This window comes from Battus philenor, unplaced genomic scaffold, assembly GCF_028537555.1.
Source record: "Battus philenor isolate CCGP_79_NKW_IND1 unplaced genomic scaffold, ilBatPhil1.0.hap1 SCAF_8, whole genome shotgun sequence".
Classification (NCBI taxonomy): domain Eukaryota; kingdom Metazoa; phylum Arthropoda; class Insecta; order Lepidoptera; family Papilionidae; genus Battus; species Battus philenor.
The window spans coordinates 8,936,437-8,961,294 of NW_027181748.1; the positions used below are offsets into that span (position 1 = coordinate 8,936,437).

General features: G+C 31.1%; 1 protein-coding gene across 1 annotated transcript in view; it reads left to right on the forward strand.

Annotated features, from left to right (window-relative positions):
* Positions 1 to 24,858, forward strand: part of LOC137931692 (uncharacterized) — an 86,194-nt gene that overhangs the window by 8,851 nt on the left and 52,485 nt on the right. The window contains exon 2 of the mRNA XM_068775175.1: positions 15,365 to 15,412. Within this exon, the coding sequence (XP_068631276.1) occupies positions 15,365 to 15,412 (48 nt within the window). The remainder of the gene's footprint in view (positions 1 to 15,364; positions 15,413 to 24,858) is intronic.

Consider the following 24,858-nt stretch of genomic DNA (forward strand, 5'->3'; position numbering starts at 1 on the left):
CGGTTTCTAAGTAATAACCCAAATTAATATCGCATGGTCTAAAAGGGATTTATTTACCTAGCATTTGAAGTTATCTAAATATTTTGCCAACATTATTTTATTTATCGATATTAAAAAATAAATATATTCTCGAAACTTACGATCTGTTCATAACTGTCGGTATTATTTCGTACCATGAAACCGTGGCCGTCATAAGATACGCTGTCAATAGGTTAATGACTTCTTGCAATTTGAATTTATAAAAAAAAAACAGAAATATTCGCTGTAATTTACCTAGATAATTTAGAACTATATTGTTTGTATTGTTTCTAAAGATGTCAATGCTGTTAGCCCTAAGGCTTTTACAGCTTCATCGGTACTGAGTTCACGGAGCGGATTTAAATTTTATCGTTTTTATATGCTTTTGTTTTGTAATTTTTTTTAATAAAATATGCCTTTATTATTAAATTTACGAAACTTGATTTAGCTGTATTGCTTTGAAATTAATTACTGTTTATAGCACTAAGTAGTGTAAAGATACTTACTTAATTTATATATTCATCAACCTCTGACATAAATTTTCTACAGGGATGGTTGGTAGAGACCTGCATGCAGCCGTTTCGATAACTTTAAGATCGTCTTTTTACCTTGTGAGTAAACGTCTTACGCTGCGCTTACCGCTCCGTGGTCTCCACTTTAAAATCTAAGAGCTCCAGCGATCGCCGGTTACTTTCGTTTGTCCATAGATCTCATCCCTAATTCGATCTCGTAGAGTAACCTCAAGCATAGCTAGCTCCTATTCGTTGAGCGATTGTGAGCTTGCTAATGGGGCCTAGAATAAGAGACCATATTTCGATATCATAAGTCTTTACAGGTTACACAGATTGGTCAAGTGTTAAGGCTGTGAGATATAGTGGACAAAAAGATGTTTCTTAGTTTCCCACATAAGTATTGGATAAAATTAAATTTTATTAAATTATAATATGCGATGTTTGTTTAATGTTCATTACAAATGTAATTAATTTTTATACAAACAATCTAAAATAGTAATAATAACACGATAACTTTTATGTTATGAACTAATAACTTTCAAAATACAAGTTTGAGGAACTCCGTTGTGCAGACATGTCTGAATAACACTGTATCACTTTAACGAAGTTTAACTCAACACGTGCCGAAGTTTCGGCAATGGGGACGTTGTTACACATAGCGCAAGTTCACACGTGAATTGTTTCTAATAATATATCATTCGTTGCCTTCAGCCGACAGTTGACGCTAGATAACTGGGTTTGAATTGTTGTTAGTATTAAATGTCCAGGCCGCGTATTGGGTCTGTTATTAATCTACCCGGGCCTCTAATTAATGTAACCCGCTGAGGATTCTCCCACGCCCGCTGATTTATCGGACATGGCATCTTAATTTGTATAAAAATGCTTAGATTTTTTTCTTACTAGCATATCTTCTTTCTTTACTTAAATCTGTGGCTAGTTTTTTCAACAGATGTACCACGCCTAATTTCTATTGTAGTGTGACTATGTTTGGTCTATGTATGGCAGTTTCAGTTTCAACAATCTTAGGAATTATGGATTCGGAATACGCTAGCTAAACATATTACCTGAATTATAACTGACGATGATAGAAAAATATCTTGTTTAAACATCCTTATCGATCTAGGATTAAATCTGAAAAAGGACATTTAGATATAACCTTATATAATAGTTTCACTAACTGACAATAACATGAAGTTCTTCAAATATTTTACGATATGTTTCCTCTTTCAAAAATATCTTACCATTAGCTAGAGCAGCAACGATACCTGTGGTTGTGTGTGTGTGACCATAGTAGATCACCATAGTAGTATGAGTATTTGTGTTGGCGTTTTCTTCAAGTATGCCCCTCTTGTAGCTTTTTAGTACATATTATTTTATTTTTACCATTTTATGTCCGATTTTTAGTTTATATTGTTTTCAACAATTTATTTTCATAAATCATTTGAAGTATGGTATATGAGACGCTGTACTTTAAATCGGAATAAATACGAAATTATTTGAAGCTTCATTATAATGTTTTAAAATACGCAGTTAATGTACGACACTTATCAAAACAAATTTATTTTTATGAGGAACTTGTAAGAATAATTTCTACTACACTCTTTTGCTAGTAATAATGTACATAAATGTTTTATTAATTTTATGCGTTTCAAATGATGAAGCCAATGTTTTATTTTTAAGTACTCAAAGTACTTAAATATAAAACATTGAATATTTACTTTATAACAAGCGACTCATCGTTTGAGCCCATATACGCCCACCGCAAGGCTTAAGTCTCCCTTAAAGATATCTATGTCGTCTCACAGGCGAGTTGGCGATTGCAGTTATTATGGCACGCAGGGGACTCTGCTGTCTATTCTCTGGAAACTTGTTTCTGAGCAGTGGCAATCCTACAAAATTAATGCAATAAGTGTGATTTAAATTAGCTTGTGTCCCGGCAATCGAACCTGCGACCTACAATCGCAAGTCTCATTCCTTTACCGCTGGGTTACCACTGCACACTCACGTACACACTACAAAAGCCATTTAGAGAAGAACAATGAAGTACTCCCTTAAGTTTTATGTTATAAAATATTGCATGTTATTGCGAGTGTCCATGATTCCTCAAAATAAAATATAATTACATGTCAATCATAAATAAATAGTTTTCCGAATTCTCTTTTTAATTGTATATTATTAGTTCAAATCGCTGGTTTACGTCTAGAAATCAGTTCTGCGGTAATCCTGTGCCGGATGTCGGAAAAAAAAAACAGTAAACACTCGGGTTCATACTAATAGAGACTGCACTTGCTTAACTACATACTGAGTCTACACTTTGTTGACAACACTTTACCAGAGACTACACATATAAAAACTAAATTTTGAGGACCACATATTTGTAAAGACTTTATTTTTATCTCTACACAACTACTAAGACTACAGTTTATTGACAACACGCTGCCAGTGACTACACTTTGATAACTATATTTATAGAGACTATAATGACAAAATATTACTAGAGACAATACGCTTTGATATTAGCTGAGAAGACTTGTGTACCAAGCTACAGGTAACAAGTGCCCCTTTGACCTCGATATTTCAAATTAGACATACTACTAGACCTTGCTATTAGTAGCCGCGGTTGAAAATACCAACAAACATGTACTTTCAAATGTCCCAGAACTTCCTGTCGCGCTGTTGCAATATAACATCACTATTAAGGTCGCCTTATATCATCGTATAATGTGACCTTTACTTTTTATGCGAAAAAGATTTTTTTATTCACGAAAATATCTTTATAAGCGTTGTTAAAATATACTACCATAGAGGAATATGCCGGCTTGTTGTCTTAATAAAATGAGTTCAATATTTCAACATTCATTCGTGTTTATTATACTTTAGTTTTAAGAAATACCAAACTGTCTATTTGTCAATCTGTAACTATTTTGACAGGACGCAAACATCACGTCGAGTATGCTATCCTGTCCGTAGACATATATTGTGCTAACGCAAATTGAACATGTTTATATGTTGATGACAATCCTTCTTTCGTAAATGACCCAGAGTTAAGGGCTATTTGCTGTAAAGTCTATAGTCTAAAGACATTTACTTTCTTATTATTATCAACTGCTGGACATTGCCCTCTCCCCCCATAGATTTACAGTAGCACTGGTTGGAAGCGGCCTGTATTCGGTCTCTTTTGACAAACTGAACAAGGTCTTCTATCTGATTTTATTTATCCAGACTATTTGGACATAGGCCTGTCTTTACTGTGTAATAATCCGATTATAACAACCGATCGAGCCGTGGTTCGGCCATCTAGGCTGTCCTATAATTAACATTTCTGTTAAAGGCATTTCGAATGACTGCACATGCCCAGATTCCCTTTAGCCCCTGCGCCCAATTACTCCATGAAGCATTCGTGTAATCGACTTAAGAGCATAGGGTCCTCCTAAACCGAGGTTCCTAGTGAGACTATAGCATAGTCATGTAAAGTATAAATAAAATAATAACTTAATACCTTTTCACGTAAGTAATAATACGGTTGTCTTTAGTGTTAGAAATGCTTAGGACTGCAATTAGCCGAGCTTGTTGTGGGTTTAAGTACATACAAATCATTCCGATTTTTAAACCACGATTATCTGATTTTCTCGCCTCGCCGTTTTTGAGTAGTGTTGTTATTTTAAATTCATCTCAAAGTTGGCTGCCGTTTGTGTATCAGAGTCTGTCTACAATCCTAAGATATAATATTCAACTAAAAAACTGTCATTATTAAAAGTACAATTAGAAATGAAAAGAAAATAAAAAATAATGTTTAAATAAGTAATGAACATGGTGTAACCTACAATAATTAATTTATTTTATTTTTCTTGGAAAATATACTCAATGGAACTTGCATTGAAATGTTTCAGTTAGTAATTCCCGAGAAATGAAACGAGAATCCATCCTCCGATGCAATTCAAAGCAAGTAGCCGTGGGCTGGATGCGGGTTTATTTTCAGCTATTTTGTTCCCGTTTATTTTCGGCCCTTCCTGTCTCAGCGGACGACGTGCGAATTTAAGGGCGACGCCAAAATATATTATTAAAACGAAATATTCTACTAATTCCCTCGACGACGGGCCACTTCTTTTCTATTTTTTGTTTCAGATTATTTTTAATTCAATGATTTAAGCTCATCTTTTAGGCACTTACATGTGTTAGTATCGAATGGGCATATTACTTTAGTTTCTCTTAATTGATCAGATCAACTGTTTTACCTGAGATGACTGATGAAAGCTTTCATCTCTACTTTTCATAATGTACCGAAAAAAATAATTTTTTTTCCTGTTAATTAAATGGCAATTCAGAACTATGTCAAGATAGATATGTTGAAACCCTTGGCTGTCCAAGATATTTTAAATGCACATGCTAAATCTCTTTTCTGTTTATTTCGTCCTTCGGGCGCAAAATTATCAAAAGTGAATGAAAAATTTATTACTGAACTAAATTATTTCATAGTTTAAAAATTGTTAACCAATAAGAATAAAAAAGAAGAGTCGTTGTCTGAATTAAGTTTTTAGTGTCACTCCTATAATTACTTAAAACTTTATGTTAAACATTTGTGGCAAGGGAGGTGAAAATATAATAAACCAGTAAGATCTGTGAAATTGGATACGTTTCACTTCAAATAATCCTTTAATTTTCTGATATTTAAACGTTCCAAGTAACGTGCTGTTTCTACTGTTTTCCGTTTACGAATGGGGTGCACGGTATCGCGTCATGCGGCGTTATCACAGGCCCTCTCATCAGTCGAACCGCAGACGTCGAATACAGTGCACGTGGATTTGTCTTTCGCATTTTCCGCGAGTTTCCCGGCTCCCGCGCGGTAATTTTTCTTTTTTTCTCTACGCCTACAAAGAGTGTCGATCAAAATCAGTTGCGGCATAACACTTAAATGGATAACTTAATCGAATTACTGATAATTTAATGGGTGCCTACGCCGAGCCGTGTGTACTCCACGTGATCGGATTACTGAATAAAGGGATACACTGTTGACTCTCTGACGTAAGTAAATACGTTTGGGAATTTGTTAATGAATTAGTCGTTTTTGTTTGATTGGAAGATTAGCCGTTATAGTTAGCGGAGGCGGAATATCGAAGGTCACAACGCGTAATATTTATCTTTTATCGTAATATTTCGAGTCGCATTATCTTTCTCGACCTGTTCTTTTACGATCGTTATGTAGATTTAATAGTACTATGATATTGTACTATAAAAATTATAACAAATATTTTTTCCATACTTAATAATTTATTTACAAGTTTTTAATGGAGATACACTAAGCAATATTAATTTTATATAACGTTACATAGAGTAACACCGGTGACATTTTTATTCATGTTATTAACAACAATATACTAAGGTTACATTGTCCACGTAACATACGTATACTTGCTATAGAAAAATAGTTTATGAGTTAAAATTATTACTGCTTGTTTTATAAGAATATTATTAATAAACATAACCAAAACTTTTATTAAATATTTCAATGTAGACCCCTATACTTTATTTGAATGGATTTAAAATTCCATCGCTAAAAGGCATATTTTATTAATTTACACTTTATGCAACAAAAAAAACATGTAAAACAAAAATTAACAAAGGAATAATAAAAAGTAAACCTTTTTTTCCTGGCAAATTTATTGAAAATCGTCAAGGTCATTTTTAAAATAATTTAAATAGCGGATGTGCTATGTTAAGGATACATGATTTAAAATAGCTATCGGAATCGGGGAGACGTGTGAATTGTTTTTCAGTTAATAATTTTCAATTTATCTTACAAATATGACCTTACGTAAGTTCTGCTCTACTGTACTATTAAATATTTAATAAATATTATATTCATCAGTTTAATGGTAATATTTTTAATGCAGATATTATCTAATTTATTATAAAACCTGACTGTTTTTTATTGTAAGTAACAAATGTTGGTTAATAGATTTAATTTAATGTGTCAATGAAAAATAACGAAGTAGAGAATTTTAATTATATACGTCTTATAAAGTTACAAAGCTCGAATTAAAGGTGAACACGAAACTTTTACGATTACTGTTGTGATACAGGCAGGTTAGGCGTGAGATATCTTACACTTTAGGCGACGGTTAAGCCTGGATGGAAGTGCTTTATTTTATTACACTTCGTAATGTTTTGTGTTTGTGATACTTAAGTTAATAACAAAAACGGTTTTAACAAAAATTCTCGTTCAATTCTTAACACTTGATTTATAAATAGTGTTTCTATTAAGTCTTATTTATGAGTCAAAATTTAATTTTTCATTCGAAAATTGATAAAATTTTGACTCTATGGTATTAGGCAGTTTTCTCTGACATATTAGTACGAACTTACATAAAATTACGTAATAACTATAAATAAAACTTGCTATGCTGATTTCCTAAAAATGACGAGTAATCGATTTTTACATTCAAATATTAACATTTTTATGTGTTAAGGATATTATAAAAGTGACTACAAAAAAACCCACTATGAGTTTGTTGTCTCCTCTCAGATCAGGACGCGTTTGGCTTATAGCTTACGTTAAAAGATACTTAACATTAGTTTAAAAAAAATTATAATACCTTTATATTATTCTATTAAAAATTTTGACATTGGTCTTACGACGTGCGCAAGCGGTCGTTGTAAATTATCCTAACTGTATTATAATACGAATAAGTGTATATATAGAAAAATAATGAATTAGTTTAAAACGGCTATGTAAATAAGTAGACATAGCATTATTTACACTAACCGAATAAAATAACCGGGGGACTTTGGGCGAGGTTATTTGATGGACACACAATGCGGTTGAAGACGATCGTCAGATATCGGGGTCAGGGATAGTGAATCTACTTGTGCCACACCCATTCCCTGCCAGTCTAGATACCACGGTCACGATAATCCCCTATTACGTTTAATTAACATCCGGTGCACCTAACATAATTAATTGGATAACGAATCACCATTTCATATAGGATTTGCGTAATACGTTAATTATTTGTGAGTACATTTACATTTTTGTTATTACAAAATCTCTCTCCGATTAAAAGCATATACGACTATTTGTTTTAATAGTACTTGTTTTAAATTAAATACTTTAAAATGTTTGTATTATTAAATTTGTAAATTTATAAAGATAGTTTTTAAATATAATTAAACTTTAACATTATTATTCACAGCTGACACTATAACATTAGATACATCAATGAATGTAAAAAATATAAAAAGCTTCAGTAGTAGGTATTGCTCAGTGGTTTCTCGTAAATATATTTTTAACCAAAAATTTTACATATTTTTATAATACCTGTAATAACTTTTTGTGATTTTCTGTGCAATTGACAAAGAATGCTGCTGCCCAGCCTCCGTAAACTTCTTTATAAGTAGCAAGTTTTTGAAATTATGGCATAAAGTGTGCATTATACAACATCCTGTCGCGGGAATCGAACCCGCAAGCAATGACCGCAAGTCTTAGTCCTTTATCGTTGGGCTACCATTGCTCGGACTACATAAAATTTAGATCATGTCATAGTCTTTAAAACTGTTGATAAATCAAACCGAGAAGGAACATTCGCTTAATACCAAGTGGGTGAGTGTTTCATAAAATGTTTGGGGTCTGTACCTGTTTTTTGTAATTGCAAGCTAATACTGCAATTCGGATCTTTATGGCACCATCACATTTCAATAACACAAAAATATTTAATACTTAAATTGTAAATAGAAATGTTATTGTAGGTTTTTTTTAATTGTAACAGTTATTAAGGCAACACTAAGTATACAAGGTAATGAGCGTATAGAAAACATGAATGATACGAAAACATTATCTTTAGTAATTCGTTGATTTTAGACTAGCGAATACTGAACTCTAAAACTGTTGTGTTAACTTTGTCTGCTCTGTAATTGCAAAAGTTTTCGAGCTAAACCGTTTCAAATGAACCTATCACACAGACGCGGTAATTTGTTAGGATCCATGCCGTTCTTGGGCCTTGCTAGCTTACGTTGTTATTTTAATGACACGTACAAACTATGATAATAGTTAAACTATATTTTATTTAACTTAATTTGTGATGACACTGGTTAGTATTTTTTATTACATCACTATAATTGAGTAAACATATTCTATCTGTAAAGTTATGGGGATCGTATTAACTCTTAAATATTAGATCCCTATAAAGATATAGTAGAGGTCTACAAAGGAATAAAATGTAAACTATCTCAGCGATGTTTTTGATGACAACACAGGGCCGAAAAAATAACGGGTCAAGAAGAAAATCTACGATTTCTTCCGAAATAGTGTAAACAGTTATAAACAATATGCTACAAGTAGTTATGTTTAAGATACATTTAAAATGAGATTTATTTAAATGAATTATAATTTAAAATTTGCAAAATTATTTAAAGAAACTCCTTTTTTTCACTAGCTTTTAATACGAATAGCTATTTAAGACAATTTCTAAAATGGTCTATATAAATTAGTACAGTATTAAACTGCAGTGAATATTTTACATATATTTTTAAGGGACAAAGTGTTTGTTGACACGTTGTATTACTAATATTTTAATACTTACACATTTTAAGAATTATTTTTACTACTAACTACTATACCGCTAAGTCGTACGCAACTACTTCATAACTACTGTCTTGATATTTGGAAAAAAAAATACCAGCACTGGTTAATATCCATAAAGTTTTTATTAGAGACTTAAATATGTCACACACATAAACATATTCTATGGTGTATAATAAAAAAATCTTTACTATTTATTTTGTGATTTGTATGACCATGTATAAACATCGATACAATAATAAAAGTAGTTGATAATGACCTAAAACGATAAGTAAATTTATTGAATTCATTAAATGTCCATTAGGTGGGTGTAAAAGGTTAGCGTGGTACCCTCTCGGTTCTAAATTGCATTTAATTACCGTTTCCAGGCCTGTACAATGTTTTATGACGGACGTAAAATTAATTTCAATCACTATTTCTAAGAAAAGACTGTCATTATGTAACAAATTCAGTTTGTATACGTCAGCATTTCTACATTAATATTACAGATGGTATCAATATTACAGAAAGGTGATTAAGTACTTAGAACAGAGATCTCTCAAGTGTTTAAATAAGAAAAAATATACTAAGGTATAAACCTATATTTATTGTTAAAGCTTTTTGTATTATATATTTTTAATTAAATATTTTATCGTGTAATTCAAGAATACAGCAAAGAGAAGTCAAAGTTAAAAGAGTCTTAATTCTTAAAATATTATTTATATATTTTTATTATATTGTTTTCGGACAAAAGCGTTTTAAGGTGTATTTCAAAGCATTATTTGATTTATTGATTCAATAAGCAATGATTACATACAAAAGTGTTCTAATTAGTAAGACATCATTTATAATGTTTTTTTTATTATTATTTATTTTCTCATCTGCAATTGGTCATACATTTTTAATAAAATTTAAGAATTTCTTACTCTTTGTACATAAGAATAAGTAATACCATGTACATGATCCTTTTATTATACCCCATCACGTTTTTTTATTTTTGATTGAGAAAAATGTTTGACAATTGGTTTTATAGGGGACAGGTGGTTTGGTTTACTCTGTTTAGTATAGGAAAACATTTATTAATGAAAATTTGATAAAGGAGCCGCATTGGTCGAGACGTTCACAAGTTTTGCGCTTAGCAACACGTTTGGCGAATAATTTTTATTTTTATGCAGATAGATTATGAAAATAATTACAAGGAACGTAACGGCTTCTGTTTAGATAAATTTCAAAGAAACCATTTGATATTAATTATCAAAATCTTATAAAGTAACGTAAATGTTGTTTGTAACTTATTAAGTTTAAAATTCTTTTCTCAACGGAACCATCCATCAGCTGTTAACTGTTTGTGAGTGAACTGCAAAGGAAAATAACCGCAGTGTTCGGAAAGTAGTGTCGGAATATTTGTTTAATTTAACCTAGTTGGTTGATGATTCAGTTTCCATTCATTAAACCGCAGAGTGGGTTACGTAATTGAGTGTTCGTATTCGAACAGTTACGGGTTGATGCAATTTTGTTTATTTATAGTTATTTTTTCCACGGCTTACGAAAGTTTTGGTGGTTAGACTATATAGCTTCTATTTCGGTACCGTTTTATTCACTCTCTGTGTAAGCCGTCACCGGCGATAACGTGGTACCTATAAATACTATGTGTCAATTGTTTCTTATTTATTAATACTATCATAAAATTTTGCCTAATTGGTTAATTATCTGTATATTGAGCGTGAATTTACATATACGTCTTATAATCCCTTCTACCATTATAGTACTTTGAGTATACTTGACATATTAAAAGCATAACTTAATTTAATTTTAGTGAAATCCAATGTTCCTAAGTAAAAACAATCAAAGAAAAAATTATTTCTTGTTAATGTGGTAAATACTTTTTAATAAAGAGTTTGCTTATTCATCGGATAATTAAAATTCATCAAAAACGTCAACCTAATGTAATAAACATGTTCTAATTATTATTTATTATTTTTTTACTTTGCTATTGCAATTATATCAGGATAAAAACAAAAGAAGACCTGGCATTTGCCATCCTATAATAATTAAAATAATTACGTGATAACATTAAATTACTTTAATGAAATTTCTGCAAACTTTTTAGTTTAGAGAATGATAAATAAATGAACAGCAATATAGATCATGTTGAAAAAAAAGAAAAGCTTTTTAACATAATTAAATGAGCACACTTCCTTCCATGTGTGTCATATATTAGAGCGTATTATTTTGATTACATGTGTAACACAAGGCCCGATCGGCATTGTACGTGCCGGACAAATAGAATCGGCTGATTGTCTGTAATGGCGGGCGCGGTCGGTTCTCACACTGCGCAGGATCTGGGCTCTATTTGATGTGCATGCAGTCATGCACGACGACGCGCCCAGACGCGTGGGCACGGATTTGCTTCTCTCAAATACACATTTTTTTTAAATATTAAATATATTCGAGGTATAACATTTTATTAAAAATTAAAAATTCCCGTTATGTAACAAGTCGCTAGCCTCTCTGGGAATTAACTTATCAGAGAAGAAAAGTTTCCGAACATTTAAGTGTCGTGATAATATATATTTTTTTAAACCATACTTAAGACTGCATTTAAAAATTTACGACGTAGTCAATCTAGATTTTAATAGAACGTATAGTATGTAAAGGATGGTCAGTTTTAGGTGCAACGGCTCCAAAGCAAAGAGATTTCAGAAGAAAAAATGTACACCACATTTACTGTCAGCTAATGTATTGTATACACTATCCAAAATCAATGATCTTACAAATAATAAATAACAAAATGATAATAAAGTAAGATGAAGCATTTTCAAAATTCGGCTTACTACATATTAATTAATAAATGTTTGCTATCTGCCCTCTCTTTGTATTATCATAAATCATTAATCGGTATCATTCCAATAGAAAAAAAAATATAATGTAACATTTCAGAGTGATTCATTTTATATATGATGATTGAAAATAGGTATAAAAGTTTAAAAGATTTTTACTGACAATAGTTTTATATATTCATCTTTTCAAAAAATGTACCCAACGACTAATAATCATGTATATATTCCAATAATGTATTTAATCTAAAACTGTGTGGACATTCAAAAATTTATAATAGTTTGACATACTTATAAAATAAATACACAAAACCACTGAAAGCGTGTTATATTTTGTAATTCACTTTTAGAAATATGTAAAAAATTTTAAACATGACTGACACTAACTGCAAGCAACGTCAATTTCTAAACGCTGATATCCCTACAAAAAGACCAAAGCAATAATCGTGCTTAGGTCGGTGTTCCAAAGGTTATAGTAGTGCAAATGACCTCGAATTATATAAATAAAAGAAAAATAAAAAATAATATCATTCATGATGTTGCAACTACTTCAACTTATTTTAAAATTGAACATAAATTACGCGATGTACACATTTTTACAAGAATTTAATATATATAATGTAGAAAATAGCTCTGTAACATCCGACACACGTATACAGATACACAACGATAGATAAAAAGCACATGACAATGGAATAAAAAGTCGCATCTACCCTCTTTTAATCGATCAACGAACGCCAAAGGTCAATACAAAGGTCGGGAACTAAAGTCTAACTTCTATTAGGCACATCGTTGACGTAAAAAGTCGATACTCGGCCTTCGCTTACTCTGTGGACAATTTCGTGAATACGTGCTCTGTATTGTGATATCATGACCAGGCGGCTTCAAGTTTCGTTCCTCTAAATACGATATCGCTTATTTTAGTCCTGACTTTGGGCCAATACAATTCGCAGGCCAACTGATGCCATCGCCAACTGGCAAGCCAGTTTAACTTTGGACACTCCATTTCTTTTTTTGTTTTTTCAATTGATTTAGTTTGTGTTATATGGAATATTCATTATTTCTCAATGCACGTTTACTTTATTATTGTTATACCTATTTTGAAAACAAAACTTGGTAATTTTAGAATTTATTACTATTATATTTTAATGATAGTAATAAATTACATTATCATATTACATTATGTATTATTCTTTTTATTTGGAAACTGTTACTAGTCGCCATGTTATTATTTTTTCTATCTCCCTCTCTTCGTGTAATCTAAACATAAATATGTAAATAAATATTTAGGGTACCCTACAGGGTTTTTAGATTAAATGAGTTCACTCAACTCTCTAGACTCTTCAGAGGGTGATACTGGTCATGGTCACAACAGCAATTTAATTTTTACTTTGTAACATAAGTATTAATAATTGATATTGCTGTTAAATAGTTGTCGTAATGTACGTATATGTAATAAGGATATTTTAAAAATATTTGCTTATTCTTCTGTTTTACATTTTATTTTAAACAACAAAAATGACAACAGTATTAAATGTCTATTATTAAAAACTTATCTTACGTTATTTCTTTTGGAGCTCACAAAATATGTAATTCATAGGTGATTGGAAGGTTCTAGGGCGGTCAATATTTACTTATTAAAAAAATAGAACTAGTGAGTTACATTTATTTGTTTTAAAGTGGGTGGAAAGAGCCCCTGAGAATTTTTTTTTCAAAACCATATGCAACAGGTGTTAACAAATGTGAATTTTAATACACATATCTATTACTATTACGAACGGCTGACCAATTGACTTATCTTTTTTTATTTCGTTAGGACTTCACGGTTTTTATCTCTCGTAGAAAAATGGAAATAATTAAAAACACGTCTTCTTCTATGCCAAACACGTTGTAAACGCATAAGTAACAATCAAAAGTAAAATTTACCGTATTAAGTTAACGAAAATTATTTTAACCTAATTCAATGCAGTGTACAAAATACGGTTAGTTTTGTAAGTAATAGTTGTTTATTATTAAGACAGTAAATCAATAAATTAAGTTATCACACTGAAATAAGTTTTATCGTTTAATTATTTTTGGACTGCGATTAGGATAATAACTTTTGACATTACTAAGACTATCAGGCAGTTAGTGTGTACAAAATAAAGCATAAGGTGGTAAAATTTGCTTCTATTGTCTTGTAGAGACTCTAGTAATGTAAGCCAACAAACAAACAATAAGAAAATGTTAGACAAGTACTCTCTAGCTAAAAGGCAATGCACACTTTCTCCCCAATTATTCCACGTTCGTTAATTCAATATTGGCTTAGCATCGTTATGGGGTGACGCATGAGCGCAAATGACCCACATCCTTCACCTTCAACTGACACCTATACTTCCTTTTCATCACATAGAAGATGCAATTGCACATAGCCATTGTATTTCAAACCTAATGGACCAGGCCTTTGACTTGAAAATAGTTTGCGATGCTTTAATGAAATTTGTTTAAGCGAGCCATAAATATTTTTCACACGTAGTTAGCGTTACAGTTGTAACAGTTTAGGTTGTTTAATTTATCGAGTATGTTACGTATATTTGTGAGTTCTTGTCACATAAATAGCAACAAAGCGGCTACTACTTGGTCTACATTTATAGTAATTTGAAATAATAGAAGTTTCTTTGTTTTTTAATCGCTTTAATTTTCCTATGCTAAGCGGTTTCTTGTAAGCAAAATATAATTTTTTAAGAGGTAAAATCATAGCGCACTATTATTGTTTTATATTATTTGAGACCTTTATCTACCTATATTTCTAAATATATGGAAGTCCTATAGCTAAAATAAAAATTGTGAAATTTCAATGCTGCCAAAATCTTTTCTACTAAAAATATAACAACCTGTTTTAATTAATAAAATTAGTAGTATTATATGACGAAGAGATTCGACCAATTTTAAAGAAAGGAAAAGGAAAATATATGAAAAAAATAACTTTTATACCTATAATAACTAACATGCTTATATAAGATGGTATAATAAAGTTTGATATTTCGTTCATCATAAAAAATGAAAGTGGCTGAAATGATGGTGATGAATGTATCCTTCATCTATTCCGCTGAATATATTTACCGGTGCTTTGTTAATATGAATTAAATATGATATTACAAAACAACGTACAATTCCTTTTACCAATATTATAAAATAACTTTGTGTGATATATTACATTAAAAAGAACCTTAATCGCTTAGATTACTGCACACTGTAACTATTGGTAACAAGTTACAACTCACTCTGGTCGTGATCGGCATTATACGGCATAGATCTGCAGAAGTTATCCTCCAAGGAACAAGTAACATAATCTTTACCTTTAAAACACCGGGCTCAGTGTAACCGCAGCCGCGTTTTATTTATTTATGAATATTTCTTAATATATGTAATGCAACGTACATAAATAATCGGTTAATTTGCAGAAACCGTCATGATAGCGCCGACATTCAAAGCACGGTCGACGTCACCAGGTATGGCAAGTGTGAAGTTTGTCGTTGTCTTCGATATTCATTAAAAATCTCCTCCCATTGTAATATAATATTTCTAACTTTTCTGTACGTATAGGAATTTTAATAAAATATTACAGGGACCGTAAAGTAATGTCACTTTCTTACGTTAAATTCACATGACTACATTTTTAACAAGTTTTGATTTCTGATCAACAATGTGTTCAACTTCTTTATTAAAAACCTGTTGCGATATAGTATACAAATTTTCAACGCGAGAGCGATAAAACTTAATCATTTTTTTTTTGTAAAATGTGCCTTCAGAAACTACATTACTTTCCAGTCCCCCTAATATAATAAATACCTTTTATTATTTACTTTATTCTTGTAATTTGTGTAATGAAAATATAGAATCTGATATTCATTATATTATTTTTATAGATTCGTAATTATGTATTATATTCAAATAATATTTCTTTTTCGGCAAGGATATTGATGTGTTTTCGCGCGGCTCAGTAACTGTCAGTTAAATGTGCGCTCGTGCTTATAACATATTATATATGGGCAATATTTTCAGTTTCCCATGTAACGTTACAAAGTTCAGCAGTAAATTAAAATGTCAGGCTTTGTTACGGCGAAATAAAATACAAATTAGCATTAGAATGCCACAAAGCGAATAGACATTGTTATCTACGTGCGGCAATGTTTACAATATTTACGATTTTATTTTAAAACAATTGTGATAGACGATAGTAGATTTTAATTCGCATAAACGTTTTCTTATCCATATCTAAACAAACATTGGAATGCATATTTTTCAATTGTTTTAACAAAAGTTTTATGCAATAAATTTTCACTAACCGCTATTTAATAATTTAGTTTTTGAATTGTTTGAGTGTGCTGTGTTTTGAAATAAATATTAATTTGAACGTTATTAACATTTATTTTTTATATTTAATAGTGTATTTTATATAAAATGTAAACAATGAAGTTACAGAGAAGAACACATGTATCTGGTTTTTTGTTTAAAATCTTCAGGAACCTCAAACAGAAAAATAAACAATTGTGCTCCACAGTTGTTTATTATTATACTTTTTTTTATCATATAACTTAAGAAAGATATTTTGCTACATTTTAGATGGTTCAAACTATCGATCGGTCACACTTAATGCTTTATAATTCATACTTATCAAAACGCAACACAAAATACAATTTAAAATTTGATAGGTATAAATAATAAATACTTACGTAATAGGTATTACGTTGACGTCTGTAAAGAGCAAAGGATCAACGTTTTGATCGACAAGCGTAAATAATACTCCTAAAAAAATTGTTTTGTGAATTGTAAGTTAGAGTTTTAGATTCTTTTTTACTTTACCCTTGTTTACCTCATTTAAGTATGCAATCTTATTAATATAATGAAAGCTTCTCTTTGAGTTCACATTAGGAATCAAATCCGTAGATGAAAGCAAGTAACCAAGATAGCTCAGCGGATTATTAAGATGAAGTGGAACTTGGCAAATAATATATAAAAGCCACTGCGGCCTTAAGGTTCTAGAGTAAAGACCACGGGTAGGCAAGTGCGGCGTAGTTTCTCCATCCTTGTTAAGGTCGTCAAAAAATGTTAGATGCTGGCCACTGCCAACCGGTGATTTTAAATCAATAGAGGAGGCTTTTTTCCGGCAGTGGGTACCACGGCTGTAATGATGGTGATTATTAAGCTTATTTATGTATTAGCACCAGAAATAAAGCGTCTTTATAAATTATAGCTAGATTTTGTTTTTACAAAAGTAGATAAATCATCTATCGTCGAAAAATAATACAGACTGCAGAACATAAAACACGTTTTATGAAATACTTTATATTATTTAAAACATGTTTCTTTCATTTATTATGTTTACATCCGTCCTGTATATATTTAAAGCTAATAATAGAGTACAAGTAAGTGGCCTCCATTTTGTATATGTAAAACTATTATATCAATAATGGGCAGAGATAAAACTATTATCTGCACTCTTCCTGTGGCTTAGATTATAATCGAGCACAGTTTTATTGTTGTGTAACATAGTTCAAGTACGGAACTATTTACAGAGATGAAATACTGGTAAAGTTAGTTGTTGCATAATACACATTAGTATTTGCTCCTCGATTAAGCTCAATAAAATAATTTTAATACCATTTAGAAATATAGACAAAAACATATATGGAGAGTCTTTTTTATTGAATTATTGAAGCATGATTTTATTTTGTCCATTTTCTGCCAGAAGTTTCATGGGTCATATGGGTTAACAACGTTTGTAGTGTAGGTACTTATAGCCCTACTGGCCGTCATTAATTTTGACAAACCCGTGCTGAATTGTCATTTGGGTGTGGTCTTGCTTCATACACCCATATTATTAAACAGTTGGTGCAATTTATGAAGATTAATCTTTTATATTTCATGTCTCACTAAGGCAATCATTAAAATAGAATAACTTTAAGTTTTTATGCTAACTCTAAGTAACTTTATCGAGGATCACTGCACAGTAAATTATCAGAGCGCGAAGTATACAAAGTTCTCATTCTTCGGACGCATGCATAACTATAACTATAATATATTTCCCGTCGTCAAGATTTACCGAGGTTTTCCTTAATCGCGAAGAAGGCGACACTAATCTTAATAGGTTTGGGTTTAACTCGGAGCTGTTGTCATGAATCGCAAAGTTTTTAATGAATTGGAATATTTATAGTAACACTATGTGTACCTATCCATGCGTTGCTGTATATATGTATGTATGTATGCATACAATTAAAATCTGAACAAAAATACAGTTTTGACCCCAGAAACATAAACTGAAAAAAAAAACGAAAAAAAAATGTCAATTTTTTAGAAACCTTCCCTAGGAAACATTCGTAATTTTTCACGGCGACCGGTTGTATGGTTTTAAATCTATCGTGTACAGCCAGACACTTACAGATTCATTTTTATGTATGTAGATTATAGTCGTCATTGTAAATTACGCATTCCTTCTAAAAGAAAACCACAAATTTGTAGAAAATAAATTATGTTCAGCTGCAGCCAATTAAGTAATGTATACGAATATTGAATTTTCGTACAATAAAAAATATAAACCATTTTTTTTTGTTTAACGTAAACGGAAAATAGAACGAAAGTATATCATCTACATGAGACTATGACGACTATTTATAATCAAATTTAACAGCAAAGAACTGCATCCCTTTTATGAAAAGAGACAATTCTATTTAATAAACAATATTTATCCCTCGACCTCGTACACCTCACGTTTTGCGGTAACAACAATCAAATAATTATATGCCCGAGACCTAGTGACATTGCAACATTACTTGCCTTGAAGTAAACAAGCTCTGCTGTATTAATTAACTAAATATAAATCACGGAACAAACTGTAGTAACTTTTATCATTATATTGGATATTAAAATGTTTTAACTTCTTTCCGGGATTCAGGTGTTACACTTATTCTTTTGATAAGTAAGTGTATATTAAAGGACGAGCAGTTGATAGCCTTGCGGTCAAGGAGTGAGACTTTCAACCGTAAGTCGCGGGTTCGATTCCAGAGATACAGTCTTGTAAATAATTGACTCTTTGTACATGAAGTATTTAGGATTTCCACTACTGCCAAGTTCCTATATGATGAGCAACAGCGTCCTCTGCGTACCATAATAACACACTCAGGTCGCCAATTCGCCTGCCAGGCGTGGCGATTGTGGTATATTACTTTAGGAAAGGCCTTTATCTTGCATAGATGTTCATGTAATAAAACGACGACGATGCCAAAGTATGTAAAGAACTAGATACAGTCTTTAATATGACATGTGAGTTATATAAAAACATGTATAAAATAAAAAATAAATATTGAATAAATTACCTATACCCTTATTAATTATTTATTTTATCTACTTAATAACAGATAGTTGGCTCTGGCGGCAATCGCGTAGTATATTTTGCCCGAATCATTGACATTACGATCTTTTCTGTTAAAATTCAATACTTTTAATTGTACTCATTACATTAGTAGCTGATATACAAGGAACTTTAAATAAAGTCAGAGAAAATAAATTAAAAAATAAGTTATTTTATCGCGATAGTTGAAATAAACGCCCCCATAACTTCATCACTGTACTCTTATTCAATTGTTCAGTGTGGTCTAAACATTTTAAAGAATTACTAGCAAAACAATTTATTCTGATAAATTTTGTTCAATCTTTAAATGAATAGACGACAAGTTTAAAAATATTTTTTCCTTTTAATCTTTAAGCAAACAATGGGCTCCTCAAGCGGAAACCTTTTCCATTTATACGAAATCTGTTCTTAGAGCCCTATTAGGGGGTACGTCGAACCCTTTTACCAAAGCGTTTAAATTGTCAATTAGCACTTCGAATTCGACGTGATTTTAAATGTAAATCCTTGTAGAGCATTACGAGGTTGGCTGTGTTTTATAAATTTAAGTTTTGTTCTATGATTATCTTTATTGTATGAAATCGAATATAATATTTTTACGAACGTATTATACGTAAAAAAATTAGAACTTTTCATCTTTTTAACAGTACAATAATATTAACAAACAAATTCTTCTACAAACAAAAAAGTAAATAGAATATATCTATGTAGTATCTTAAATAGAATTTATGTTATTACATAATGTAAGTCATATTTATTAGGAAATAAACCTGATACATAGTGAAAATGAAAGATAAAAAAAGAAAGTAAATTCTAAGCATTTTAAATATCACATATGCCGATTTAAAAAACAAATAAAGGATTCCAAAAGATATATGTTACTTACAGGTGTATTTAAAGTGTAAATAGTAGTTTGCACTGTGCTTAGAAAGATTCCAGGGCCCTGTGATTGAGGCGAAGTTCGTTAATCTACCTCTGTTTGTTCTGTTACCACCAGTGCGAGCGTCGCTTTGTGGAGTCGAACAATCTCGCTGCTGCCATATTATCAGAGTACTATGTAATAGGGACAGAGCACCCCCCTATTCCACGGTACGTTGACGTTCAACATGTACTTTCGCCACCCTTTCGCAAAATCTCGTATTTCTATACACAATTTGCTTGCTCGATGTGAAAAATGTTTACAGAATCACGAGTTTCAACTGATTAATGTTTATTCTGCGATAACTGATTCGTGTTGGAAATGTTATAGCTTATGTTTAATCTAAATGGATATTCAAAATTTAAACAATGTCGTGATATTAATTCGTTATTATCTTTTTGTAAAATCATTTATTAATAACCCTAAATTGTTCAAATTTCGCTTAGTGATACTTTTTAATGTAAGTGCATTATCGCACAAAAGCTCACTATAGAATATAATATAGAAACCGTTCTACAAACTTCCTAGCGTACGTGCTAACTCAAGTATGTTACAGTCAATATTATTGAACTTTTATAGAGTTCCCTGTGTTGACAACTCGACGGAATATTAATGGTACATAATGCGTTCAGAATACTTGTTACAACTTTTCCCAATACTCCTCGGAGTTACACCGTGAAAAAATATACTTTTAAGGGAATGGAAAGTTGGGAACGAAAGTACAAGTTTCTTGTTTGATGTGAACTCAACAGCGCGTCTCTGACTTGTAAATGCCAATGTGATTATTATGTTGTTATGTGCTAAAAAATGACTTCACCCTTATCGAGTTAAATTTGTCGCTGAAATTTTCAGGATTCAATAAAAATTTCAAAGATTGTTATAAATAAAGAATATTATAAAAGTGTAACAAATTCGTAGATATTCATTTACCGATAATTTAAAATATTGTCTAATGATTACAGACATGAGAAATACTTTTCCGCGTTTAGTTTGCTCGAAAGTAATTAACCCAAATGGTTGTGAGAACGCAATCCGTGATACATTCCCCTTTCTAGACTTTAATCTGCAACTGCAACTATTCCTCGTGTCTCAACCTCTTTTAGGAAGTAGAATGTGACAAAGCGCGCCTACGTCATTGTCATCGTCATTTGATCTTTGCCCCTCGTAATTAAAAGGACTACATCTCGCAAAACAGGAAACTCTTAGACTTTATGTCAGTATTGTGCGCATTTTTCACGTTTACATAACGATATCATGTATCGAACAATATCAAAAGTGATTTCATTCCTATTGATTAATATGTAACAATAATAATTTTAATTGTTATTTAATGGTTTTGAATGATATGTTACTAAACCTACGTACGTAATCAATAAAATATTATCTATTTTACAACGTAAAATTTAATTAGCAAGACATTTTTTAGTGAACGTAACCGTTTGTTAATTTTAAAAAAAATCGTTATGTCGATGTTAACAGGCGAAGTTTTTAGTTAGTTGTTATTAAATTGACATTTCTATTAATTTATTATTTAACTGATATATTTGAATTACATTTTTGTTAAAATGAAATAATACACCGAGAGACATTAAGGTAATTAAATACCGTTCAATGCTAGGGAAACGAAATCCTATATTAGTAATGTACTCCTGAAGGTTATTTGTTAATCGCTAACAAAAGAATCAGTAAGCATACGTAAGGGCTCTATTGTGTGGCTTTTCCCGAGAATGTACGAGCCCATGGAACACTTTTTACTTGTTAGTTAGACACAAAATAAATCGTTAAATATTTTTACCGAAGACAGCCGTAAAACACTTCATAAATTATAATTTAACTACTGGAAAAATTATTTAATGCTGATTATTATATATTATTACAATAAGATTAAAAAAATAAAAATGTTAAGTAGGAACAAATTTCCTATTTTATTAAAAAAAATTACTATCTCGTGAAAAGATTGAAAGTAGAAAATTATATGGATTTGCATTAAATTTCGATGTTTTGCTAGTAAAACGCAAAAATGAGCTAAACTATGTTAAAAAGTAACGTCTTCAAAATTAGTTCAACCGTTTTAACTTTGGGAGTATTGATATTAAAGATTTGTTGATACAATTTGTGGAATAGTTAGGCAAGATCACCGAATTGGTCGTTAAGACATAGCTAAAAACTCTTTTTTTTTTTAAAAAAAAAGGGTGGAAATTTATTTATGGTGTGTTTGTTAATCATAATAATGCCATAACACACACATTAACTATACAGCAAGTATTTAGAGAGCACGATTATAAAATGCATCCACGATATAATCCGATTTTGCACCGGTTTATTTCCATCTTTTGGTATCTTAAACATTATGGCAATGCTAAGTTAATATCGCGAGAGTCATTTATAATCGATTATGTTCACAACTGTCAACTGGATTCCAGGTCTGAAAAACCAAGACAGAACTATCAAAAATGCTGGTCGCAGTTTTTGATTAGTTATAGTTGAGTCTCAAATACTATACAACAATAGAATTATGTCTCTATATACAAAATGACAATTTTTCGAACAAAATACTTAATACATTTTATTATGAAACGTGAATAAATTTCGGTATAATACAAAAATACGGGTTGGTAAAAAAATAATATGTTTTGTCTAGTTAAACAAAATAATTGAAGACTATTTTATAATTGTATAATTTTTTTTTTTTTTACAGAATTTACTGCTTAGTCAAACACGGTGCTCCTTTTTAATAAGTTTTTCGATTAACGAACAAAATACTACGTACATATTATAATGAATTAAAAAAAATAAACGTTGATGTAAAATAATATCAATTTTTACCTCATTAAATTCAAAAATAGGGTATCATATTTATAACACTCTAATATATTTCTTTTGAAGGTTATGGGTATATCGGTCGCGATAAAATCCGTAACATGTGTTCGCTCGCCAGATGCCCTGTGACCTCACGCGGCACACACATCGGTACAAACGAAAAAAAACTTTTAAAGTATCGATTGTCTTTTACGCCTCATTAACTGTGGTTGGCAATGGTAACGATCGTTTGACTCAAATACCTTTGGTTACTGTTGTGTCATTATAATGAATATAACATCTGGGAAAACACGAAGGCTAATGACAAACTATTGTTAGCATGTATAGACTTAATGTTTTTTCTCTTAAATATCCGAGATTTGATGCCTTTAAATAGGAGGCATTAATTTAAAAAAAAAACATTAATCTAATAAAATCTACGAAAAAGTTACGAAATAGGTCAACGATTACGAATTTTTAGTATCATAGTTATGTTTTAAAAATGAGGAGATTTTTAGACGAACAAAAGCAGTGGCCATGGCCCAGCGAATTCCGAAGTTGAAGTAGCAGTAGAAAGGTAGCCTTTCATTGCGCGTAGAACAGGTTGGCGCCGAAACCATAAGGTTCTGGAGCGGAGACCACAGACAAGCAAGCGCAGCGTGATACTTCATCCATAAGATAGTCGGACGGTGCTGTATGCTGGCCGCTTCCAACCGACGTTTTTGAAAATCTATAGGGAATGTCAGTGTCCAGTAGTAAACGTCTTATGGTTGAAATGATGATGATGATCATGTATAATAAGATTACAAAAATTGAACTGATGTTTATTTATAAGCAATTATGGAAGTCCTATATATTAATTAACGTCACTGAGGAATTCAAGACGTTAAGTAAATAGTCCGCTCGTTGTACATGATTAGGCATCTGCCGTCCGAATACCGAATAATCGAAATATCATCGCATGATATCAGTTCGTTATCCGTGTATATAGCCGTTCATTGGCTGTTTCATGTTAATAAATTCCGCGAACCGACCCACCATTCGACTAGTTAATTATTCACGAGCGTTAAATAGTAAACAAGCGGCCATTGTTTCCAATATTCGAAATTAGTTTGTGCTCTCGTAATAAGTATTCACTTGAAGTACAGGTAAAACAAAGGCTCGGCGTGCGATATGTTTTTTTTTTTACAGAAACAAGCGTATATTTCGAAACGCTTGCAAAAGAAACATTTAAAACGATGTACTTATGTGATGGACTTACAAATAAAGACAAGGTAAATTAGCAAAACTCTTTCTTACTGACCACCGTCGCCCACGATTGTTTACAAACACGGAAGAATTATAGTTTGTCGGAAAACAGAAAGATTATCACTATGCATGATTCAATCTTTTTGTGTTCGTTAGTAGCACATAGAGAAAACATGGATTGATAATTATACTTTGCAGAGTTGACATAGAAGGTAGTAAAAAATATTTATAATATAATAACTAAGAAAACTACAATTGATTGCTGCGGGAATATGTAAAAAATACTGAAAGACACTTGTTTTAGATTTTCCTATGATATTACAAGCTATCATAAATCGACATATTTTGTAATTACATAAAAATACAGGACGAAGAAGGCGTTAGTCTAAGTGATACACTGCTCATTACAAGCTTGTGTTACTCAAGACTTTAAAATTATAAATCTAATGCAGTACCATACCGGCGTTCAATGATGACATAGTTGCCAAGTTTTGACAGAAAATAAGAAGAGAATACGTCAAAATTAGCAGTTCTATTTTCTAGCTTCAAAATATTTTTTAAAAATTATTTTTAAACTGGACAGT